We start from the raw sequence: 23,284 nt of genomic DNA, 5'->3' as shown, positions 1-23,284 counted from the left end.
TGCTATAGAACACCCATTCATCCACTGTCGAATCCATTTAATCCCGGTCGAGGTGAAACGTTTCGGAGCCTAACCCAGGACCACAGGGAACACAGTCAGGAAACAGCGCTGGATATGGCCCCAGCCCACCGCAGGAGCCCAATTAAAAACCCTCCGTGTTATTTGACTCAAAAGCAGCGCTTTAAACTACATTTCCCGTCATCCCTTGCAAGACAAGCACGATTACGGTAACGATACATATACTGTCGCTGCATGTATGATACATACTAACTTCGGGCGCTACATCACTTAACAGAACAATTTGTACACTGTAGCAGCGCATTTTGATGCTGCTTGAATATAAATATAACACGGCGTATGGTGCCACGCCACCGTTCAACTCCTCCGGTTTCGGATGGCAAGTGAAGCACGCAAGCCCGTTTAGCCAATTAGGGGCCGCTTTGCTAGGACGTCGGATTTCATGGCGAAAATACTGAGGTGGGGTCTTCTCTGCTGACTTTGGAAAGAAACGTTTTAATATATTTGACATACCGATTGCATCGCGGAGAATCATGTGTCTTTTCGGGTAAACGGGGAAGGAAGCGTTTCGACATTGAAAACTGTAAGTATTGTGTTTTAATAAGGGGTGTCGTTTGTCAGTGAACTCCCCTTGCGGGGGGGCCCGTGCGCTTCAAAAGGGGCTCAGCGGGGCCGGCCGGAATCAGCCCTGCTTTAGTGGCTCTGCTGACCGTATATGGCTTTTATAGTTAGCTGATGAGGTCAGGGAAATATGAAGAAAATAGCATGGCACTTAAGGAGCTGCAAAGTCTTACACACAAACAATTCAGTAATGGCAAAAATTAGCATAGAGGTCTGCATGACAGGTTTAGCAGTTGTCTGATTCGCATGTCACAATGTGAACGTTTGAAAGTCGTGCCTAATTCTTTCGACTGACAGATTTATTGAATGGAGTGGCTGATGTGCCACATCTGTAAGCGGTGGTGTCGCCAAAACATTGGAAAGGCCTGTAAGGCCTCTTTTTTTATTGTAAGAATGCCGACGTGTTTTTTGACAGGTTTAATCCTGAAATTGGTTGGGCTTGCACTAATTCATGAGTTTAATTTGTAGCGATTAGATCCCCTGCTAACAGATTAGTACAAAAAGTAGCGAATTCTTAAACGACACGTGTCTTAGATGTCATTGCATATTTAGAGATGAGATAACATAACATTCTCCATAGTGCTTAATCCAAATTACGAAACCTGTCGTCAGTCATCACAATATTGGGTGCAATGTAGGTCATTTATTTGTTTAGTAGACGCTTTTATCCAAAGCGACTTACAAATGAGGTCAACATAATCAAGTAAACCTCACCTTGGAGGGACTGTTTTGGAACAGCTGTTACAGACGAAGGTTACAAAGTTGATCACCACCAGCGAAGAGCTCAGAACAGAATAGAAGCGAGTTACAATTCCTTGGTTACAAAAACCTAACAGGTTGTTAGAATTAAATTCACCAAACTAGAGTCCTCAGTGGTTTGTTTCAGCAGCTAGGACCTACACGTGAAAAGAGTGGATTGAGATTTGATGTCATGTAGAGGGGGCATCATCAGATGCTGTTCATCAAAGCACCTGAGTGGTTGAGAAGGAGCATAGGACCTCACAAGTGTCTCCATATACAGTATATAGGTGCTGACCCATTGACTACTCTAGACAAACTTAGTACTGCCACTACGGGGAGTCAATGTACTGATATAAAAAGAGGAGTGCAATGTGCCAACCTCAGCTGGTTGAACACCGAATATGCTGCAGCATTTGGAATAATATGCAGAAGCTTGGTGACGCATGCTGGTAATTGACCTGGACAAGGACATTTGTCCAATGTAGAGTGGCCAGTCAGATGGACAGAGAACATTCTTGGGATGTTGGAGAAAAGTCCGTGCATATATTGAGAACATGCCAATGTAAAATTCTCTGCAGTTCTCACACAATAAGCATACTTGATTTGATTTCCGCAATTTAAAAATAACGCAAAAATGAAACCTATATATTAAGAAATGAAGCTAACTAAGCAATATTGATTATATCAGTTGTTTCTATCACACCACTTAAATTATGCTATTATATTTCTGTAAACTCAAAATAATGCAGCAACTAGGTAGTGCAAGCATATACTACAGTTTCTGCATACGAGTGTGAGTGTCCAGTAAAGTTCAAAAGTAATCTGTGGACATAGAAGGGAGGGGGATGTGTGGTGGCGTCCCTAAAATTTGGAATTGTATTAAAAAAAAACTTCATTATAAAACTTGCATCAATTCCCATTCAGTCACCTTTAAAATACTCTCTTTGAAACACTTGTTCCAGCACTTCTCCCATTTTTGTTAACATTTCCTGTGCTCGTCTTTTGTTATCATATCCAACACCTCTGGCATATTTTCCTACATTTCTTCCATGGTAGAAAATCTTTTTCTCAATCCCTTTGCTCTCAGTTTTAATTTTATGAACAAAAAGACTTCACATGGATCTAGATCTGGCAAACACAGGGATGAGAAACAACAGCCACATTGTTTTAATTCAAACTTCTGACTGACAATACAGTGAGTGTAGGTGTGTCAGTTGTCATGATGCAAAACACAGTTCTGCATGCACCACTTCTCCAGACCCCCCCACCCATGCTTTCCAGTAGATTTCTCAACAGGTCATGTGACCTGTTTAACTACATTCAGGCAGAACAAGCTCTTTATGAACAGGTTCATCAATGTCAAAAAAGCACAATCTTCATTATCCCTTGAAAATCTGCACTGGTGTTTTGGACCAAAAAAAAAGTCTTAAATACCTGCATGTTTCCACAATAAACAACAAATATACACACTCCTGCAACTCCGTATAGTGCTGCTGGGTGGACAGATTAGCCACACTTGTAGGCATACGATATCTAAAAGCATATTTGAGAATACTGCACCATACTCCTGTGTTATTTACCGATACTGGAAATTTTTGGCTCCCCTTCTCATAAAGTCACAAAAAGTGTATTGGTTCTTTGTTTATTAATAATAATAATAATAATACATTTATTATAGACATAAAATTACACTTTTGTGCTGCAGGATTAGGTCACTTAATTTAATATGCATTGAAAATATGAAGTGCAGCTGAAAAGTACCTTGACTCCTGCCCAAAGTGGTACTCAATTACCTCAGTCTTCAATAATCCATCATTTTGCATTAGTGGCAGCTACATATCCAATTCTTCTTGATCAGGTCAGAGTATTATGACTCTTTGAAATGTTTGTAGTAACGGTGGTTCCTGGATGTTCCAATCTCTTAAGGTTCAAATTTACAATTTCTTTCTTCCTCCTTTTTCTTCAGTTTGCAATTTAGTGGGACACTACAATCCTTAATAGTAAAACAATGTTCTCCTCTTCTTTCTCTCCCTCTTCTTTATTGTTCTGTATCTTTCTGTTTTCTTCTTCAAATCCTGTAGCAATCATGTTGCACTTCATATTTACTCCGTTTTGATTGTGTGATCTTTCATGGGAATATGTTTTTAAGGATGTCTCTTATTCTTCAAAAATGTTCTGGGAGTATTCCCCAATATTTTCATTGTTTTCTTCTATAGCTAACATTCTGTCTAGCGTTGTACTTATCTGCACTCTCTTCTTTTTCAAATATTTCTCTTGTTGGACTTCCTACTCTTTCTTTCCCTTCCATCCAATGAAGACTGTTCTTTCTCAGTGCATTTGCTGCTAAGATTTTTCTAGGCTCTTGCTGGAAATTGCAAGACTCTTTATTTTTCATATTGGAAAGCCACTATTTCAATCTTGTATTTCTTGAACTCACAGCTGCTAGGATTAATGGGTCTTCTGGTCACAACACTTCTAAATGGCATTATGTGGTGTGGAAGCTTCTGTACTGGATAGCTCAAAATCACCATCACTAATTTAAACCTTAATTTTCTGTGCATTAGGGCATGTCATATGGAATGGGCCTCTCTCTTTGGTGTGCTGTGGTACAGCTCTCTGTTGTTCTTAATTATTCCTATACGGGGCTGTGTGGGTATAGTATGAGGAGATGGATGCTGATAGGGAGTTTCTTTTGTCTCATTTTATAATACCCCATTGTAACTGTTAATTATCTTTTATGATTTACTTGTTGTTTGGATGTTTAGTAATAAATGTCTGAGTACAAAAGAAAAAAAGTCATGCCAGGCTTTCCCCTTTATACTACAGTCCTGTTAACACCTGTACTTTATAAATTGAAGGCCAGAAAAATAAATTACGATTTTGATGGCAGCAGAGCCTTTGGCTACAAGGTTCCCACATTCTAGAAAAAAATGCCTTTCAGTATATGAGATTCTCTTTCAACCTTAACATTTAAATTAAAGCTGAAAAGTCAGTATTTTAACGTAACATGGTGTTCCTGTTAGAAAACTGAACAAACAAATGTTTCAGTGTGGTTCATGTTACTGATGTGACAGTTTATATAGCTTTAATATACTTGTGACATTCCTTGTGATTGGCTCTTACAAAGTCTTTTTCTCTTCTTGGTTTCCTGTGATGACACATTCATGACCAAATTCTTCCTCCTGGTTTTGGGATGAGACCTTAAAGTAGATTAGTTTCACCTGGTATATATCCCCTTTTATACATACAGTACATGCTTGCAGGGGTGGACAAAATAACCAGAAACACTTGATATATAAGAGACCTAATAAATAGGAGGACCACTCTTTTCCTTCAGAACAGCTTCAGTCCTTTTTAGAATGCTGTCATACAAGCCTTTCCTTCAATATTCTTCCAGTTATTTAAGGGTTGAAAGTGCACTCCAGATTTGTGTCTTAAAGTTGTAGCAGGGCCACTTAAGGGTTTTTTTGTTTCTATGTAAGTATGTCCTGTTGAGTGTTTATTAAATGTGAATGACAACAGTGGGTGCACCGATTTCTGTTTGTAAATTGGGGTTAGTGTCTTTAAACAGGTGTGGACTGATGCGGAGGGGCTTGTGGGATTTGTAGTTTTTGGTTTGTATGCACTGTACCAGTAAAGCCGGAAGAGAACAATGTGGCGGGACTTTTCGAGTGGACCATTTTCTAATCCACATCATCCGCAGCAGCTCCTAAAAATTTTCAGTTACTGGACATTTGTAGCGGAGAAGGATGGTGCTCGGCTACTAGACGTAAGGACGGCGGTGGCTTCTTTTCCTCCCAATCCAGTCCTTCGATGCTCTTGGATAAGAGGCGCGTCTCCGAAAACTATTCTTCTGGACTCCGGTGGTAGGACAGAATTTCACTATCCATATTCTGGGAAGCAGTTCCACACTTCTTTCCATCATTTAACCCTACTTTCCATCTCCAGAATCACCCCCATGTTTTACAGTAAGGACTTTTTTTTTTTTTTTACCAGGACTGTAATCATCATCATGTGGGGGGATGTTTAGTATTTTTTGTAGCAATAAGGATCATTTTATATATGTCTGTGTTTGGTGTATTTAATCTTAAAGGCTTTTTTTCCTGGGTGTTGTTAATGTTTGGGTGGCAGGGTGGAAATTCGGTAGGGCTTAGGTGTTGGCCTGATTTTATCCATCCGTCATCTTAAAAGTGTAGCGGCTTCCTTGCGACACAAATCTGGTATCACACTCCACACAAGCTATAAGCTGGGGAGTGTGCTACAAAGTTTCTGTGATGTTTAGATCTGGTGATTGGGGAGATTATAGAAGGTGTTTAAGTTCACCCCAATTTTCATAAAACTAGTCTTGGAATTATTTTAGCAAACATGTATGGAGGTACTGTCGTGGAATAGGGGAACCTCCTGGTCCAGAACATGTGGTCCTATAAAATTACCTCCTATTACTTTGTGATTATACACCTTGCAGATGGGCACAAGATGACTGCCTATATCCATACAGATAAACCACCATATTCAACAGCTGGGAGCAAACATTGTGTGTTGAAGCCATCCTTTGTATTTCTCCAAACATAAACCCATCTAGATGTAGGAATTTGACTGAAAGATGACCATTAGACCATAACGCTCTGACTTCGTGGAGAAATGCATAAACACAAGTTTGATTGTTTTGATGTGTGATTTTTTTTATTATTATTATTTATTTTTTTTTTTTTATACCTCCCCACCCCACCCCCTTTGGATTCAAAAAGTGTTTTTTTTTCCCTCCAATGGCAATGCTGCCAAAAATTCCAGTTGTGGGAAACTCAGGGTCGCAGTTGTGTTAAATAAGTTTCTTGGTAATTTTTGAGGTAGTACCTTTTATGGCATTTAACAGCTATCATGTGATTCATCCATCTATCTGTTTCAGTCAGTGTTGATTTAAAATCACTGTTTCTAATGTCAGTGCAGTTTGGCATACTCTTGTCATTATTCCTGAGACTATCCACCTTCTGTTGTGTCATGATCGGGTCCTAGCGAGGCCCTGTTTCTTCTCTTCATACTCTTTATTTATGTAGACCTTAACAGAATGCCTCAAGTCTTATACTCTTCCACACAGGTGTGTAGCTCAGCACTTCCCCTTCCTTTTACATCTATAATCCCAGGCTATTAGAGCACGAAAAAAGGCAGGGGGAAAAAGTTACAGATGTATTCATATGTTTAGGTCAAATAGATAGTGCCAAAACAAAAGCAAAATAATATGTGAACTTCATACAGCCTGGTACTGCTAAATGTTTCATTTTCCAGGTGGCCCATTTCTTGTTTACTTAAAGTATCAATAGTAAGTCAGAGGATACTTGCCACAAGTATTTCCTCCTCCTTTCTTCTTTTTGATCAGCTTTCTTTTAACCAATCCTATAAAGTTAATCTAGTGATGTGACTATTCTGCCTTCAAAAAAGCTTTGACTTTTTTTAAAATTAAATATCTTGTGTCCTAGTCTTGGACAACTATACCTGTAAATTAAGATATAGGAAGGGATACAATTGCATGCAAACCAGCATGTGAAACTGGTATGGCTAGATAGGCAAATGATAGGTTTGCAATTTTTGTTACATTCATGACTGTCTGTACATCAGTCATGCAAAAAGTAAAGTTTATAAAACACAGACTGTTCTGGATGAGATTGTTGTGCCTTGAGATACTTTTACTTCAGTCATAATTTTTAAGGAATGCTTCACACATGCATTTGTCATTTAGATAAGCAATTGAGTGAGTTTGCTGAAAATCACATTTTCTGTCTTTTATAATGCAATAATTATTGTATAGCCGGAAATACTGTATAATAGCACATTTTGGCTATACAAATGATATAGTGGAGACAGTATTAATTATAATTGCTGAAGGAATTCTGTCACACCTGTGTGGCAGTATATGAATTAAACAAAGGAGCAACACTGAGGTGTTGACATGATAGGCTGAGATTCAGTGCATGAATAGGGCATTGAGTGGTGCCTTAGAAGACAGGCTGACATCTTAGAATGTTAGATAACTCATAAACACTGACTAGGCCTGGACATCTGTGGGCTGACATAAGGTTATTTTAGTGGTGAGTCTTGTTTCTCTGTTTGGGCTAATAAGTATCAGATTCACACATGGAAATGATGAGTGCAATCCTGCCAATATTCTTGCAAGGCAAACTGCCAGAACAGTTGGTTTCACAATGTGGAGTTTGACTGCCTCGGCTTCTTCAATTGAGACAACTTGATCATACTGTGATAAACTAGGAAAACTCTTTTGCCTCCTAATAGACCTTTTATGACAATCCTGCCTGATTCACTTGTCTATTGGGACAGAGCCTATCCAGATAAAACTGTAGTCTCCTGAGAATGCATGTATTATATCAATTTTCTTTCTGTCTGCTAGAGAGCATGGGAGGGATATTTTAGGATACCGGGAGCATCCTGATTCATCAGTTCTGCAAACCATTGCCTCCTTGAAGAAATAGTTTCATATTGTTTGTTTAGTTCTGCTTCAAGTCACAATTTAGCACTTGTATGACAGCACGTCATAATGTATTGTTGATTTTTCTCACCAAACATAGGGCCTTTGCTCAATCCTGACAACCTCTAACTACGGTCCAGTTTCTAGACCACCACATATGTCCTTTGCTGTGGTTTTAGAATAATTTCTTGCTTGTGTATCGCCTATTTTTAAAATTTTAAGCACATTGGAACATTGTTCTTATTTTCAGTTATTTGTCACAGCTTGTGTTGTTAATATTAGAAGCATCCTTAATTTAAAAAAAAAAGGTTATTTGAATTATATGAATAGTTGTATGTACATATTGCAATGTAACTATAAATATTTAGCGCTGTCTGAGCTCATCGGTTTGAAGTGTGCTGTAACAAAATACATTGGAAAATATACATAACTAAACATATAGACATTGCATATTCTCTGCTTTAGTACATCAAATGTACACCTGATTTATCTGACACAATGCTCAGACAAGACTTTTCTCCTGCAATAATTTGGTTTGCATACTGTAGATTATTGACACAGGTCATGTTTCTACTGTATATTCATGTATTATTGGAATAACTGACAAAACAATTTTGCCATTCAGAAATGTTTTTGACATCAGTGTCCAAGTTGGAAAAAAAATTATATGAAATTGGGATATATCTATAGATGATAACTTATATTAGCTTACAACCTTTGATTACATCAGCTCACAAAAATAAGTCCAGACTTATAATTGTTACAGATAAAAAACCTATAATTCAAAGATATTACATCATATGAATTTTTATGCTTATAAAGGTGTATTTTCCAACAAGTCATGTTTTATTATTTTAATTGGTGGCTTACAGTGACGTTTTGCTTATATTAACTAAATTCACTTTTTTATGTTTATTCCATTTTAGAAAAAAAAAGTAATAAGCATTACAATGTAACAGTATTCTAATCATATTTTTTTCTAAAAGACACCTTGTTAATGGCCAAATAACATGTTCCATCAGTCCTTCACAATGAAAGCCCGCTGTTCATTCTTTGCCTCCTTTTACTTCTTCACACTTCTAATGCTACATACCGCATTGTTTCAGAAGGTAATGGAACATCATATTCTCTACCATGCCACAACAACACTTTATATTTACAAGTAACAATGGCAGCTTCCTAATGTGCTAAATCACAGTAGAAATGATATAGGAAAATTTCTCCATGTTGACAAATTTCAACCGTTGTCTCGTCTGTACCAGTGTACTGCCCCCTATAGCATGGAGCACAAGGCAGGAATGAGATTGTGTTTATCCAACTTGATTAATGTCTTTTTTAACATTGTCTTCCCACAGGAGAGCAAACAGAAGGATTTATTTCCAGCAATTTCCAGATTTATGCCTGTTGCTGTTGACTATACAATGAAAAAGAGGCGAAATACCAAGCAGAAGGACAAATTTTCCTCCAGTTCTGAAAAAAATGTCTCGTCTGATATGTTGGCGGATGATTGCAGTAACTGTTGTTTGGGTATTGAATGTCATCAGATAAATCCATACCCTCTTCTAGAAGGACAAAAAAAGCACTTACGCTGCACACAGTATAATAGAAACTTTCTTCAGTTCCTAAATGCTGACCGACTAAAGCCATCTTCCTTCTGCGACCTAATTATAATGGTTGAAGGAAAACAGTACACTGCACACAAGGTGGTTGTTTCTTTTGGTAGTAGTTATTTCAATGCTCGCTTGAGTAAAAATCCTGAAATGAATCGTGTCATGTTGGACCATGTCACAGATACAGCATTCCAGCATTTGCTGGAATTTTTATACACCTCTGAATTTACAATATATGAAAGTGAAATCCCATCACTTGTTGAGGCAGCCAAATTCCTAGACATAATTGATGCAGTAAATCTGCTGACAAGTGAAGGAATTGCATTATCTACACAAACGGGACAGGTTGTTGAAGAAACTTCATACAGTGTGGAATGTGCAGCAATATCAGAGGACAGTGGTGCAGACCCTTCTACCAATCAATGCACAATATGCAGTCGGCGCTTTTGTTATAGAAAATCTCTTGAAAATCATTTAGCAAAGTCTCACAGTGCTGTTTTGGAAGGAAAATCTGATGAAGGATCTAAAACATTTGAGGACACAGAACATGTGACAAGGAGGTCTGTCCGTATGCGCAAGTGCCCTATAAAATTTGGCAGTGATGAATGTTCAGAGACATCAGATGACAGCAGTTCAGATAAAACGTGTAGTGAAGAGGACAAATTCAGCTTCTCTGAAGAGGAAGACTCTGAGAGTGAAGATGAGGAAGACCCGTCTGAAGGAGCGTCTAGTGAATCAGATGCACAGCAGCCTAGTGACAATGAAAATATAGATGCAGAAGCTCCTAGTCAGAGTTTCCCAGAAGGTCTTGCACCAGTCATTGTTCAGAGCGCCAATAAGAAAATACTTAAATGTCCAAAGTGTGATAAAACCTTCGACCGAGCAGGTGAGAAGTCTTAACAACAAACGTTTGCCTTTCTGAAGTCTGAAATTTCCTTTCTTACATGATGTCATGAATTTAAAGCTGACATTTTAGTTCTAATTTTGCTATATGTACAAGTGTGTTAGTGCATGTTTCTTTTACTGCATCAATACTAAGGCTTACCCAATAGTTGAATAAAGTATATTGAAATATTTTTAATTCAGTTACTTAAATGCTATATACTAAGTGATCTGCCTTTGTGCAGGATAAAATAACAGAAAAATACACATCATCTTACAAGTTGCCCTTATACTAAATCAGACATTATCATACACAATAGTGATACATTTTTAGAATATTGAATCAAGTACAAGTGCATTCAACCTTAACCGATAAATTCATACAGTATCCAGTCAAGTGCTGTCATAAAGCAAGGCTGTTCGAAGTTTAAAACTCTGTAAAAATTGAATTGTCGGCATTTCTAGCCTCACTGGGCATTTTCTGAGCATGAGACAGAGATAAATAGTAAACAAAGGGATGTCATAACCTATGATTTTACAGGCTATATAAATGACTATATATAATTTTGCTTTTTGCAGAGTTTTGTTGCTGTGTAAAACTAGAGCATGACAATTTTTCAGTTCAGCCATGTTAAATAAAGAGTGTCATCTCTTCCTCAGCTGCCCTTTTTTTCCTCATCTTTTTAAAGAAATTTAATTTTATTGCTTTCTGGCCAATGATTTTTGTGTTAGTCCCCCAAATTAGTGTTAATTAGTTGATGGTTTCAAGAAACTTAAAATATGTTAACCATTGCTACTGTCTAAACTCTAAAAGTCTCGGACCAGTTGTGTAGTTTTATCAGTATTAAATTCCAGGATCTTTTTATTACCATAGCTAAGAAGTGTCATACTCTCATTGTTTAGAATCTCTTTAACAATTTGCAGTGATTGAAAATAATAGTGTTATATTAGCAGTTGATCTGATCTTTTTCAGAGGATGAAAGAATTAAAATGGTTATTTTCTATTAGAGGTGTCATCTGATTTCCACAACTGAAATTAGAATATTTCATAAACGATTTTATTTGTTCAAAAATATTCGAATATTGGTTAAAAAGTCCCATACCTATGTCAATGACTTGATCTTTCTAAGTATAGCAAGATCAATAATATGCAAGTGTCATTTAAAACTATTAAGTTGTCCTGCATATTACCAGGTTGTGGTACTTGCTGTGGTACACTGTTTTTGTTTCACAAATGTACTGACTGAATGCACCAAATTATATTGTCATGATAAGCATTTAGTGCATATGAACAGTTCTGTGCTTGAAGGTTCTTTGGGACTGGAGTGTCGGCCTTCACTCATAATATTACTAGTTCTTTTAGTAAGTAAGAGGAGTGTTATCTCTTATGACGTTGGGCATTAAGTCAGCTTACAGGAAGGTTAACACTGAGCTGCATAAAGTCCCGTTGTCCGAGTAGCCCCCATTTGAAAAAGATATTGCTGCTAATTCCCAATGTATAGAAACCTATTTGTATCATTGACAGCAAAAACTATCCAAACAGAAAGCAAAATAGATTGTACCAGGGTTAATGTGAGATTATGGAGTTGGTTGTTAGCCTAAAATATCTTAAAGCTTGTGCCAATATTAATGCAAATTTTAGTGACATTTCAAATATTCAATGTGTAATATACTGTATATAATAGCATTAACCAGTGAACTGGATTCAGCAGACAAAGATTGTAGGTTGTGGGAACATCAAGTCAATAGGCAATACAGTGGATCCTTGACAGATTTGTAACTGAAACTAAGATTTTTTTTTTTTTTTTCTAGATCGATGGTTATTAATGAGTTATTTAAAAACCTTCATAATCGGTTAGTGTAATAAACTTGTGGTTGTTCAGTCAACATACATTTTGATTCTTTGGAATAAAGACAAGAATGATAATAGTGGATCTAAGCACACAAGGAATTTACATTGCTTAAGAAAACAGTTAAAGTAAAAAAAATACTGCAACAACTTTCAACAGGGATTACATATACAAAAATGAAAAAAACTATTTTCAGTACAATGCTTCTCATAAGTTTATCTGAAAAACTGCAGCTGGGTTGAATCAGTTTGGCAAATGAGATGATGAATAAAAACTTTTAGCCTTGCAGCAGCGTTTTCCATATGTGGAATTGGCAGCATAATTTTATAATCTGTTTTGAGTACATTATAGTAAGGGTGGTCTACTCTGGTTGTGGAGGGTTTACAGGGGATTCAGGCCTTTGCTCCAACCAGTTTCTTAATTTAAAATCAGTCCATGTTGATTAAACTTGTCGTTTATGTTATATTTCATTGGTTCTTTTCAGTAGTGTCAAAGTTAAAAAAGTGGATCTGTTGCTTGTTCCTAAACTGTCCTAATATTTTGAGAGAATGTATCCACATAACTTGTGAGTATCATTGTTTGAACATGGGGTATATTATGTACAGTCCTGCAGTCAACAAAGTGACCAGTCGCCACTCAGGTTCAGATTAGATCAGGATTCCTTCCAGTCATGCTTTCTAAAGTATCTCCATCAAGTGAGAGCTCTAAGTTAAAGTTTCCCAGTACCTTTTATAGAGTTTGTAAGAGTACCCTTTCAAACATCACTCCCATTTACTCTTAAGACAACCAATTAGCAGCAAAGGCTTCCCTTCTACAGTCTGAAGTCTTCCTGAGGCAACTCCCTCATCCACCAATGCAAATTTTTATTGCATATCTGAATTTCCTTCAAACCCAGCTGGATATTATTCTACAAATTAACTACACCAAAGGTGTCAAACTCGTAGGGGTGTGATGGCTGCAGGCTTTTGGTACAGTCACTTTCTTAATTAGAAGCCAGTTACTTCTGATAATGAAACAAGTTTGTATTAATTTTAATTGGATTGCTTGTTTCTTTTTTTCTTTAACAAGCAGTCAGACGGATGAACAGCTAACTTGATCCCTTTGCGCCTATAAATTTATCATATCTTTTTCAGTAAAATATTTGAAAAGAAAAAAAAAATGTCTGAGAAATATAGATTGTGCTCTCATAAAAATAAGAATCAGCAGTTTTAGCAATGTCTCCTGTGGAAGAATGAGCACATTAACAAGCATTAGGATTAAATAACCACATGTTTTATTAACATTAAGAGATTGGTTGGAGTGCAGTGGTGTCCTTCCAGCAACCAAGTTTGACACCCCAAAATGTGTTGTTTACCTGTTGGCTCACTTTGCCTCTCTTTATTGTTTGGCTGCTGCTTAAGGAATAAAACAGTTAAGGGTTGTCATGTCATTTTCTTATCCGCTTAATCCAGATCTGGGTCATGTGGGTTGCTGGAGCCTATTCCAGCTAGTAGTAGACGCAGGGCAGGAACAAACCCTGAAATAATTAATGGATATGAAACTTGAAAAGCAAGCCAGTTAAAACTAAGGCAAAAAAAATAATTGATTACTGATTAACAAAGTGGCTAGAAAAAAAAACATGCAACCACTTGATCTTCAAGATCCAAGTTTGACACCCCAGAACTAGACAGAAATTGAGAAACCATCAGTTAAGACATTTGTGTCCAAAGACAATGCTGTGCATAGAGGTGATTCTTACTAGCTCTAACTAGTACATTTTAACCAACCACCCGACACTTTCCAAGGCATCTAAACAATATGGACTAATGCTGTCAGCTTTGTAAATAAATAAATAAGTGCCTATCTTACTGTCACTGGCTTGAACCTTGAAGATTGTTGAAGTTGGAGAATCACCATGCTTTAATATATATCCTTAGGGATATATCTACATTTCATTCCCAAGTTGGGAAATCCTTATTAAATTTGAACTGAATTCAGTAGTTTGAAATTCTCTTTGGAACATTTAATACGGAGATGTTGCATTTCATTTTGGACAGCCAATCTGCATACTGTAGGCCTCATTCATGTTATTGAGAATGAGATACATATTTGTTGATCCAGGGTTGTTTTAAATGTGTGATTAAAAATGTATATGCATTTACATTCTTTAAATATATTTAATACCTCTCTGTAAGTTTATTGATATTTGACCCCCCCCCCAGTATTGCTTTAATGTTTGCAACAATTTTTCAAATTCTTCTGTGAATGGTAAGCCATCTTAATTTAAAGATTTTGATTTAAATTTTTTGAAAGGTAGATTATGTACAGTTAGAGGTTTAAGAAAGCTAGGGATAAATTTGGCTTTGTTGTCAGACAATATCTGTTTATTTTCCTAATTGTCATAAAGTATACCTGTACATATAGTATTGTAACATATACAGTAATCCCTCCTCTATCGCGGGGGTTGCGTTCCAGACACCCCCGCGAAAGGTGAAAATCCGCGAAGTAGAAACCATATGTTTATATGGTTATTTTTATATTGTCATGCTTGGGTCACAGATTTGCACAGAAACACAGGAGGTTGTAGAGAGACAGGAACTTTATTCAAACACTGCAAACAAACATTTGTCTCTTTTTCAAAAGTTTAAACTGTGCTCCATAACAAGACAGAGATGACAGTTCCGTCTCATAATTAAAAGAATGCAAACATATCTTCCTCTTCAAAGGAGTGCGTGTCAGGTGCAGATAATGTCAGAGAGATAGACAGAAAAAAGCAAACAATCAGAAATCAATAGGGCTGTTTGGCTTTTAAGTATGCGAAGCACCACCGACAACGCAGCTGCTAGGAAAGGAGCAATGTTAAGGTAGCCTTTCAGCATTTTTTTTAGAGGAGCGTCCGTATTCTCTAGTGGTGCGAACAGCCCCCACTGCTCACACCCCCTCCGTCAGGAGCACAGAATGTCAGAGAGAGAGAGAGAGAGACAGAGAAAAACAAACAATTAAAAATCAATACGTGCCGTTCGAGCTTTTAAGTATGCGAAGCACCATGCAGGAAGCACATCGCTTGACAAAACAGCCACATTTAAGCCCAGCAAGGAAGAGCGCAATGTGAAGGTAATCTTTCAGTGTTTTTTGAGGAGTGGCCGTATCTTCTAGGGGTGCGAACAGCCCCTGTGCTCACAATATATTTGAGGAGTTTTATTTAATACGTAATACATGCTCTGATTGGGTAGCTTCTCAGCCATCTGCCAATAGCGTCCCTTGTATGAAATCAACTGGGCAAACCAACTGAGGAAGCATGTACCAGAAATTAAAAGACCAATTGTCCGCAGAAATCCGCGAACCAGCAAAAAATCCGCGATATATATTTAAATATACTTCCATATAAAATCCGCGATAGAGTGAAGCCGCGAAAGACGAAGCGCGATATAGCGAGGGATTACTGTATGTATGAATCTAATCTTCTTCTCTCTCTTTTTATGTATGTATTGTGGGGAACAGCCCGGACACAGACAGGTAGACATGATGTTTAAACCACACACGTTTATTCACAACTACTATTTACACTTATCGTGAGCACATACCCAGTGCTGAAGCACCAATCACCCTTTTAAGTCCTGGCCACAACACAATACCTTAAATGTCTCTGGTCCGCCTCCACTCCTCTCCACCAAGCTTCGTCCTCTTCCACCCGACTGTTGCCCCTGACTGGAGGGAGGCGGCCCCTTTTATTCACCCCGGAAGGACTCCAGGTGCATCCTGAGGGCTTCTGTAGCCACACCCCTGTGTGGCGGAAGCTCTGTCGGCGTATCCGGAAGTCCTCCGGGTGTCCCCAATACTCTTCCTCCTAGCACTTCCGGGTGTGGCGGAAGTACTGAGGTCCAGGGCTCCCAAGGCATTGGGGCGTCCCCTGGCAGTGACCACGGGCCCCTACAGGGTTGAGCTTCCAAGCTCTGTACTCGTGGTCCCCAAAGCAACCAGGGAGGACGCCCCCTCGTGTCCTGGAGGAGGCACAAGCCCTCCTCCGCTCCTCCTGGGCATCCCGGCCGGGCATGAACCCCCGCTGGGTACCACAGTATGTATATATGTATGTATATGTATGTATGTATGTATGTATGTATGTATGTATGTGTGTGTGTGGGTGTGTGTGCATGTGTGTGTGTGTGTGTGTATAGTATAATATTCCCAGAAAATGCACCATTTCTCCCAGAAAATTCTTGCAATTCCAAATGTTTTGGTATACACGTTTATTTCCTTTATGTGCATTGGAACAACACAAAAAAACAGATAAAAAAAAGCCAAATCTGACAATTTTACACACAACTCAAAAACCGGGCTGGACAAAATTATTGGCACCCTCAGCTTAATATTTGGTTGCACGCCCTTTGGAAAAAGTAACTGAAATCAAGCGCTTCCTATAACCATCAACAAGCTTGTTACACCTCTCAACTGGAATTTCCAACCACTCTTCTTTTGCAAACTGCTCAAGGTCTCTCAGATTAGAAGGGCGCCTTCTCCAAACAGCAATTTTGAGATCTCTCCATAAGTGTTCAGTCGGATTTAGATCCGGACTTATTGCTGGCCACTTTAGAACTCTCCAGCGCTTTGTCTTCAACCATTTCTGGGTGCTTTTAGAGGTATGTTTGGGGTCATTGCCCTGCTGGAACACCCATGACCTCTGACGCAGACCCAGCTTTCTGACACTGGGCCCTACATTGTGCCCCAGTATCTTTTGGTAGTCTTCAGATTTCATGATGCCTTGCACAAGGTCAAGGCATCCAGTGCCAGAGGCAGCAAAACATCCCCAAAACATCTTAGAACCTCCACCATGTTTGACTGTAGGTACTGTGTTCTTTTCTTCATAGAGCTCATTCCGTTTTCTGTAAACAGTAGAATGATGAGCTTTACCAAAAAGCTCTACCTTGGGCTCATCTGTCCACAAGACTTTCGCCCAGAAGGATTTTGGCTTCCTCAAGTACATTTTGGCAAACTCCAGTCTGGCTTTTTTATGTTTCTGTGTCAGCAGTGGGGTCCTCCTGGCTCTCCTGCCATAGCGTTTCATTTCATTCAGATGTTGACGGATAGTTCGAGCTGACACTGTTGCACCCTGAGTCTTCAGAACAGTTTGAATATGTTTTGAAGTTGATTGGGGCTGTTTATCCACCGTTCGGACTATCCTTCGTTGCAGTCTTTTATCAATTTTTCTCTTCCGTCCACGTCCAGGGAGATTAGCTACAGTGCCATGTGTTGTGAACTTCTTGATTATGTTGCGCACAGTGGACAAAGGAACGTAAAAAAATCTCTGGAGATGGACTTGTAGGCTTGAGATTGTTGATATTTTTCCACAATTTTTGTTCTCAAGTCCTCAGACAATTCTCTGCTCTTCTTTCTGTTCTCCATGCTTAGTGTGGCACACTCAGACACACAACAGAAAGGTAGAGTCAAGTTTTCTCCATTTTAACTGGCTTCAGGTGTGATTGCTATATTGCCAGCATCTGTTTCTTTCCACAGGTGAGTTCAAACGAGCATCATATGCTTGAAATAAAACGATTTACCCACAATTTTGAAAAGGTGCAAATAATTTTGTCCGACCCAATTTTGGAGTTTTGTGTGACATGATGTCAGATTTGGCTTTTTTTCTGTTTTTTGTGTTGTTCAAATGCACATAAAGGAAATAAACAGGTGTATACCAAAACATTTGGAATTGCAACAATTTTCTGGGAGAAATGGTGCATTTTCTTGGAAAATTTCAGGGGTGCTGGTCTCTCTCTTTATCGATTATATATCTATCTATCTGTCTAATATATATAGATATCTCTATATAATATACACACTACACTGTATATAAAATGCAGAGTTGAGTGACTTATTCACTTACAAACAAAAACACTATTTCCCGTTTAGTTAAAAAGCTGAAATTTATCAGGATGGTGAATCTTGGGCAGTAGTTATCTTATAAAAATGACATTTCGATATATAAATATTAAGGGGTAATTGCGCAAAGAGTGTGCTTTATGCAAATAAAGGATACACCAGAAATGGTCCAATAGCATGACTAATGTGATGGATAACTGAAGACCGTTTTGTAATGGACAGGAAAAAAGAAATGTAATCATGTTATTAAAAGGAAAGGGGATATTCAACAAAGTTAATAGATCAGTTTTACGCAATGATCACTGGCACTTGTGTATCTTCATCAAACGCTACTTTGCATATACAGTCTTTCACATCATAAGGCTATGTGCTAAATGGTACATGTGTTTTTGAGTCTGGTTCCAAACAACATCTTTTAAAAAGTGAATAAATGAGTATTTGTTTTCTTATGTAACAGCTTTCAGAAAAATTGAAGAGTAGAAGTGATGTTGAACCTAGACCATCTGACACTTTTTTTTTTTTTAAGATGCTTTACTACCAGAATTTAAGAAATAATCTGTAATTTGGAATTTTTCTTTTAAAATGTACAGTACAAACTGTTAAACCACTGCAGGCAAACATGTATATAGCAATTTAAATCATATAAGCCAGTATGAAGAGTGCATGAAAACTAAGCAAGCAGCACTAGTTCCAGTAACGTTAGGTCCATGACATAGTGTAAATAATTAATGGTTATCTAACATTTGTTTGTATACAGCAGGCTATCAAAAATAAAATTATCATTGCATTTTGTTTATGAAAAGACAAGACTCCAATTAAAAATTATGTGCAATGAAGGTTTTAAAAAATGATCAACAGTCAGGATAAGAGAAGCCAACCCCTCGTGGAGATGACTTGTGGAGTCACGTTGCATTCAGTTTATTCCAAATGTAAAACAGAAGACAAAATGGATCTGAAATAAGTAGCGCTTTATGTAATCACAACCAATTTGTGGTTGACTACATTCTTTGATTCACTTCATGGTGGGAACATTTTCTTCTGTTGTTTATGTCAAAAGCAGGCAAGACCTTCAATCATATTTGAGCGTTATCCTGGAAGGGAATTCTGCACCCCAGCTGTTTACTATGACACATAACAGGCACTGGTACTAGTACACATTGGCTTGGCAAGAATGAATGTAGTGTCATAAATTCAGTGATAGCACAATATTTGATTTTGCTTTCTTTGGTGTACATTTTAACTTCTGGGGAAAAAGACATACTCTATAAATCACAAATGATAGAAACTTTACCTTTTACTTTGCAACATGTAAACTCCACACAGGGATGATCTAGGAAGCGAACCCTGGTTTCCTTACTACTACTTCACCACCATTCTGCCTAATGTACAGTATATATGTGTACAATATTAATGGTACTTGTTTTAAAAAGTTGTTTACTTATAACCAAATTTTAAGTTATCGTTACATTCATATTTTTCAGGGAAGTATGAAAGTCATACACGGGTGCATACAGGAGAGAAGCCCTTTAAGTGTGAAATTTGTCAGCAGTGCTACTCAACAAAATCAAATCTCGCTGTTCACAAGAAAAAACACATCAATGAAACAGTGTTTCAAAAGAAAGAGCATAAATGCCCATACTGCAGTAAACTGCATGCCAGCAAAAAAACCCTAGGAAAGCATGTCAAGAGGTAAGTTGCATCTTGATGGTATGCCTATGGCACTGTGTTAAACTTGTATAGTACTTATTGTAAACCAATGGAAGCTTCTGCATATAGCTACTGTGTACAGGTATACTGTGCAATCCCAGGATATATTACTCTGTTTGCAATAGAAATAAATGGTCATGACAACAGTTTAGAACTTGATTAGAGAAAATAATAACATGCCCATAAACCACTTTTGAGCTATTTTCTGGCCATAGTTTGTGCCTCCCAAGTTGGGGGTGGTGTTGAACAATATTTTTTAAAGCTAATGTTCTCCAGTTACTAGCTTCATTTAATCCAATTTATGGCATGTTAATGCTTATCTAATCCTAGTTTTACGGGGAAAAATTGTTTAGTAAAATGACTTAAAAACATTAAACAACAAATATATCATTGAGTTATTGTAATTGATTAAATCTTAATGAACTAAAATACACAATATGTTACTTATTGTGCAATTCATCTTTTAGTCAAATTTCATGTAGCAAGTTAAATAAGTTGCACCAGATTGCCCAGTGATTTCGTGCATACAGTGTTTTATTTTACTTTAATGTAAAAAATGTAATTACCATATTTATAAATCTTTACAAACTTTGCTGCTTATTTTCATTTTACTTATTTGTTAAATGTTTAAATTATAAGAGAGTGATTTTCTTCTTTTACTTAATTCACATAACTCTAGGGTTCTTCTGAAATTTGTCTTCAGTTTTGCTCCCACTCAGCTACCAGACAGGCCAAAATGAACTACATATATATACACTCACTGAAAAAATTACTAGGAGCACTGGTACATCTGCTTTGCCAGCAGAAGACCATGTTGGGTTTCACTACTGTGGCCAAGAGCACAAAGCTTGAGGCTATAGTCTCACAAATACCGTACATTTGATGGCTTAAAACACATAACCTGGTGTGATAAATCTTGATTTTTGATAAAGCACACAGATAGTAAGATCAGAATTTGTCACCAACAGCATGAATCCATGCACCCAACCTGTCTTGTGTCAACAGTCCATGTTGCTGCTGGTGGTGTAATGGTGTGGAACCATTACTACCAATCAATCATTGCTCAAATGTCACAGTATTAAGTATTGATGTTGACCATGTGAATCCCTTCGTGACCACAATTTACCCATCTTCTAATGGCTACTTACAGAATGATAATACACCATGTCACAAGCCAAAAGTTGTCTGAAACTGGTTTCATGAACATGACAATGCATTTAGTATTCATCAGTGGCCTTCCCAATCACCCAGTCTGAATCCAGTAGAACATCTTTGGGATGTGATAGAGGAGGAGATTCACAGTATGAATGTACAGCTGACAAATCTCCAGAAATTGAGTGATGCAATTATGACAACAGGGACCATAATCTCAAAGGAATGTTTCCAATATGTAGTTGATTCCATGCAACAAAGAACTGAGGATGCCCTACTCAGTATTAGTATAGTGTTCATAAGAATTTGCTCAGTGAGTGTTTACATGTAAAGTAACATAAAATCTCACATATAATGTACATACTGATTAAGCCCAAAAGCTAAAAACAAATTCATATATATTATGCACCTTTAACTTTTCAAGATTTTATTAAAATTGCACTCCATTTCTGTAAACATAATTTAAAGTTATAACAATTATAATCATTTTTATTTAAATCAGGTAAATCGGTACGTTACATTTTGACAATACTTACAGTGCTTATCTACTTGTTATTGAAAGTATCTATTAGGTAACATTTTTTTAATTTGCAAGAATTTATTTTAAATTGCATAATTTTTTTTTATTTTAATTTTTTTTTATGAAATCTACCCATAAGTAATAATTATTACACATTCAAAAATGTGTAATTCAAAGAAGAGCAGTTGTCATCTCTGAAGCTCATCTAGTGAGGTTGAGTCAATGGTATTGTCATTGATACCATCGTAATAAATTTTGCCATCAATATCTTCATCTGATGACACCTGTTTATCCTTCCACAAAGCATCACCATTGCTGTTGTCAGGATTATTAGAAATAGAACATTTGAGGAAACCATGTTGAATTAGATGCATCTGATTCATTCCAAGCCGCAAGCATCCATTAGACCAGTTTGGAGAGAGTTGGTTGATGCATAAGGGCACCAATAGTAAATGTGTGATTGTCGTCACTTGATGTTGCTTGCCAGTCCATTCATTATTTTTCTGATTCTAGAAAACTTGCTGGGTCCTCACGATTTGCCTCTTTTGTTTTTGTTTAGCAGGCAACGCTTGCAACACCTCTTTGTTTGTACGGCATAATCAGATTATTAGTTTCTGCATATTTTATTACTAACAGCTTTTCTTCTGCAGTTTAACTTCTCCTTGATTTCATTTTAAGGGCTTAAAATACCAGATACTATGAAAATTATTACTTACTGAAGGAACACAGCAACCACCTACCTACCAGAGGCGACTGCCCTAAGACTATAAGGGAAGCTCTGCATCCTGTAAAATGTCACGAAAAAAATTGTCAAATATGTACTGTTTTATTTACATTGCTATTACAAAGATCATTCTAGAATGTGTTCGACTTCATGGCTAGTTCATTCAGAAACGATAATAATTTCTGGTAGGTTGTCTTACATGATTTTTTTTTTTTCCCCTCATACATTCCCATGGCAGCACAATCCTTTAAAATCCATTGAAGTGAAGCTTCACTGGACTTCACTTGCATTTTAGAATATGCTTAGTTTTCAATGCAGCACAGCTAGATGTTTATTGGACAAATGCTTCAAACTGTAATTTCCAGGGAAGCTCAGTGTCTCTGAGAGTAAATGGGGCAGTATGCGGGCAGCACGATGGGCTGCTACATGATGATTGGAAGGACTGTCAAGGTGGCTGGTCATCTTTTTGATTGACTGCATTTCAGCAACGGAATATTTAAGGCTGATTGAAAATACTTAATTAAAATTAACTAAACAAACTAAAATGAGTGAAAATTGCTTGCATTATGCGTGAGATTTTACAGTTTATGTTAAAAACACAAGAACTGAGATAATTTACCAAAAAAAGTATTTTAATCCATTGGTCAAATTAAAAATAATGTATCCGTCCGTCCATTTTCTCATTCAAGTGTTTTTTGGACACTGCAAACCTCTGTACTCAGTTACTATGTACGATAGATGTTCTGTTATGTTTTACTTCAGCACTTTAGTTACTAGGGGGCTCCGCCCCCTGCTCGCTTCGCTCGCCAACCCCTGGTTTTGGGTAACCCGAAATAGATTTGAAAGAGGTTATCTATCTCCGTCAGTTGTGGTGTTTCTTTTTGAACCCGTGCCTGCTTTGCTTCCGCAGTTTCAGACGCGCGTTGTAGGCGCCTGCGTTCATTGATCTTATCCAGGTGGGCTCATGTTTGTATCGTTGAGCTGTATTGTGTTTGAATTTGGTGTAAAGCGTTGAGCGGTTTGTACAATCCCAAGCAGCACATTATTCCTAACTTCACTCCGCAGTAGTGCCACTCACAATATGGCGGTGACGCCTGCGCCTTCACTCCGCAGTAGTGCCACTCACAA

General features: G+C 37.6%; 1 protein-coding gene across 2 annotated transcripts in view; it reads left to right on the top strand.

Annotated features, from left to right (window-relative positions):
* The first annotated feature begins 243 nt into the window (after window positions 1–243).
* The window catches only part of zbtb41 (zinc finger and BTB domain containing 41), a 38,429-nt gene continuing 15,388 nt past the window's right edge, over window positions 244–23,284 (top strand). Inside the window, exons 1-3 of one of the 2 annotated variants that reach the window (XM_028811038.2) lie at window positions 244–477; window positions 9,214–10,354; window positions 19,535–19,742. In XM_028811038.2, the coding sequence (XP_028666871.2) occupies window positions 9,256–10,354; window positions 19,535–19,742 (1,307 nt within the window). In that variant the 5' untranslated portion in view covers window positions 244–477; window positions 9,214–9,255. Of the gene's footprint in view, window positions 602–9,213; window positions 10,355–19,534; window positions 19,743–23,284 lie in introns of both variants that reach the window. The other variant, XM_028811036.2, reaches the window with a different exon arrangement.

This window comes from Erpetoichthys calabaricus, chromosome 10 (genome assembly GCF_900747795.2).
Source record: "Erpetoichthys calabaricus chromosome 10, fErpCal1.3, whole genome shotgun sequence".
Classification (NCBI taxonomy): Eukaryota; Metazoa; Chordata; class Cladistia; order Polypteriformes; family Polypteridae; genus Erpetoichthys; species Erpetoichthys calabaricus.
This window is presented reverse-complemented; position numbering and strand designations above follow the sequence as displayed.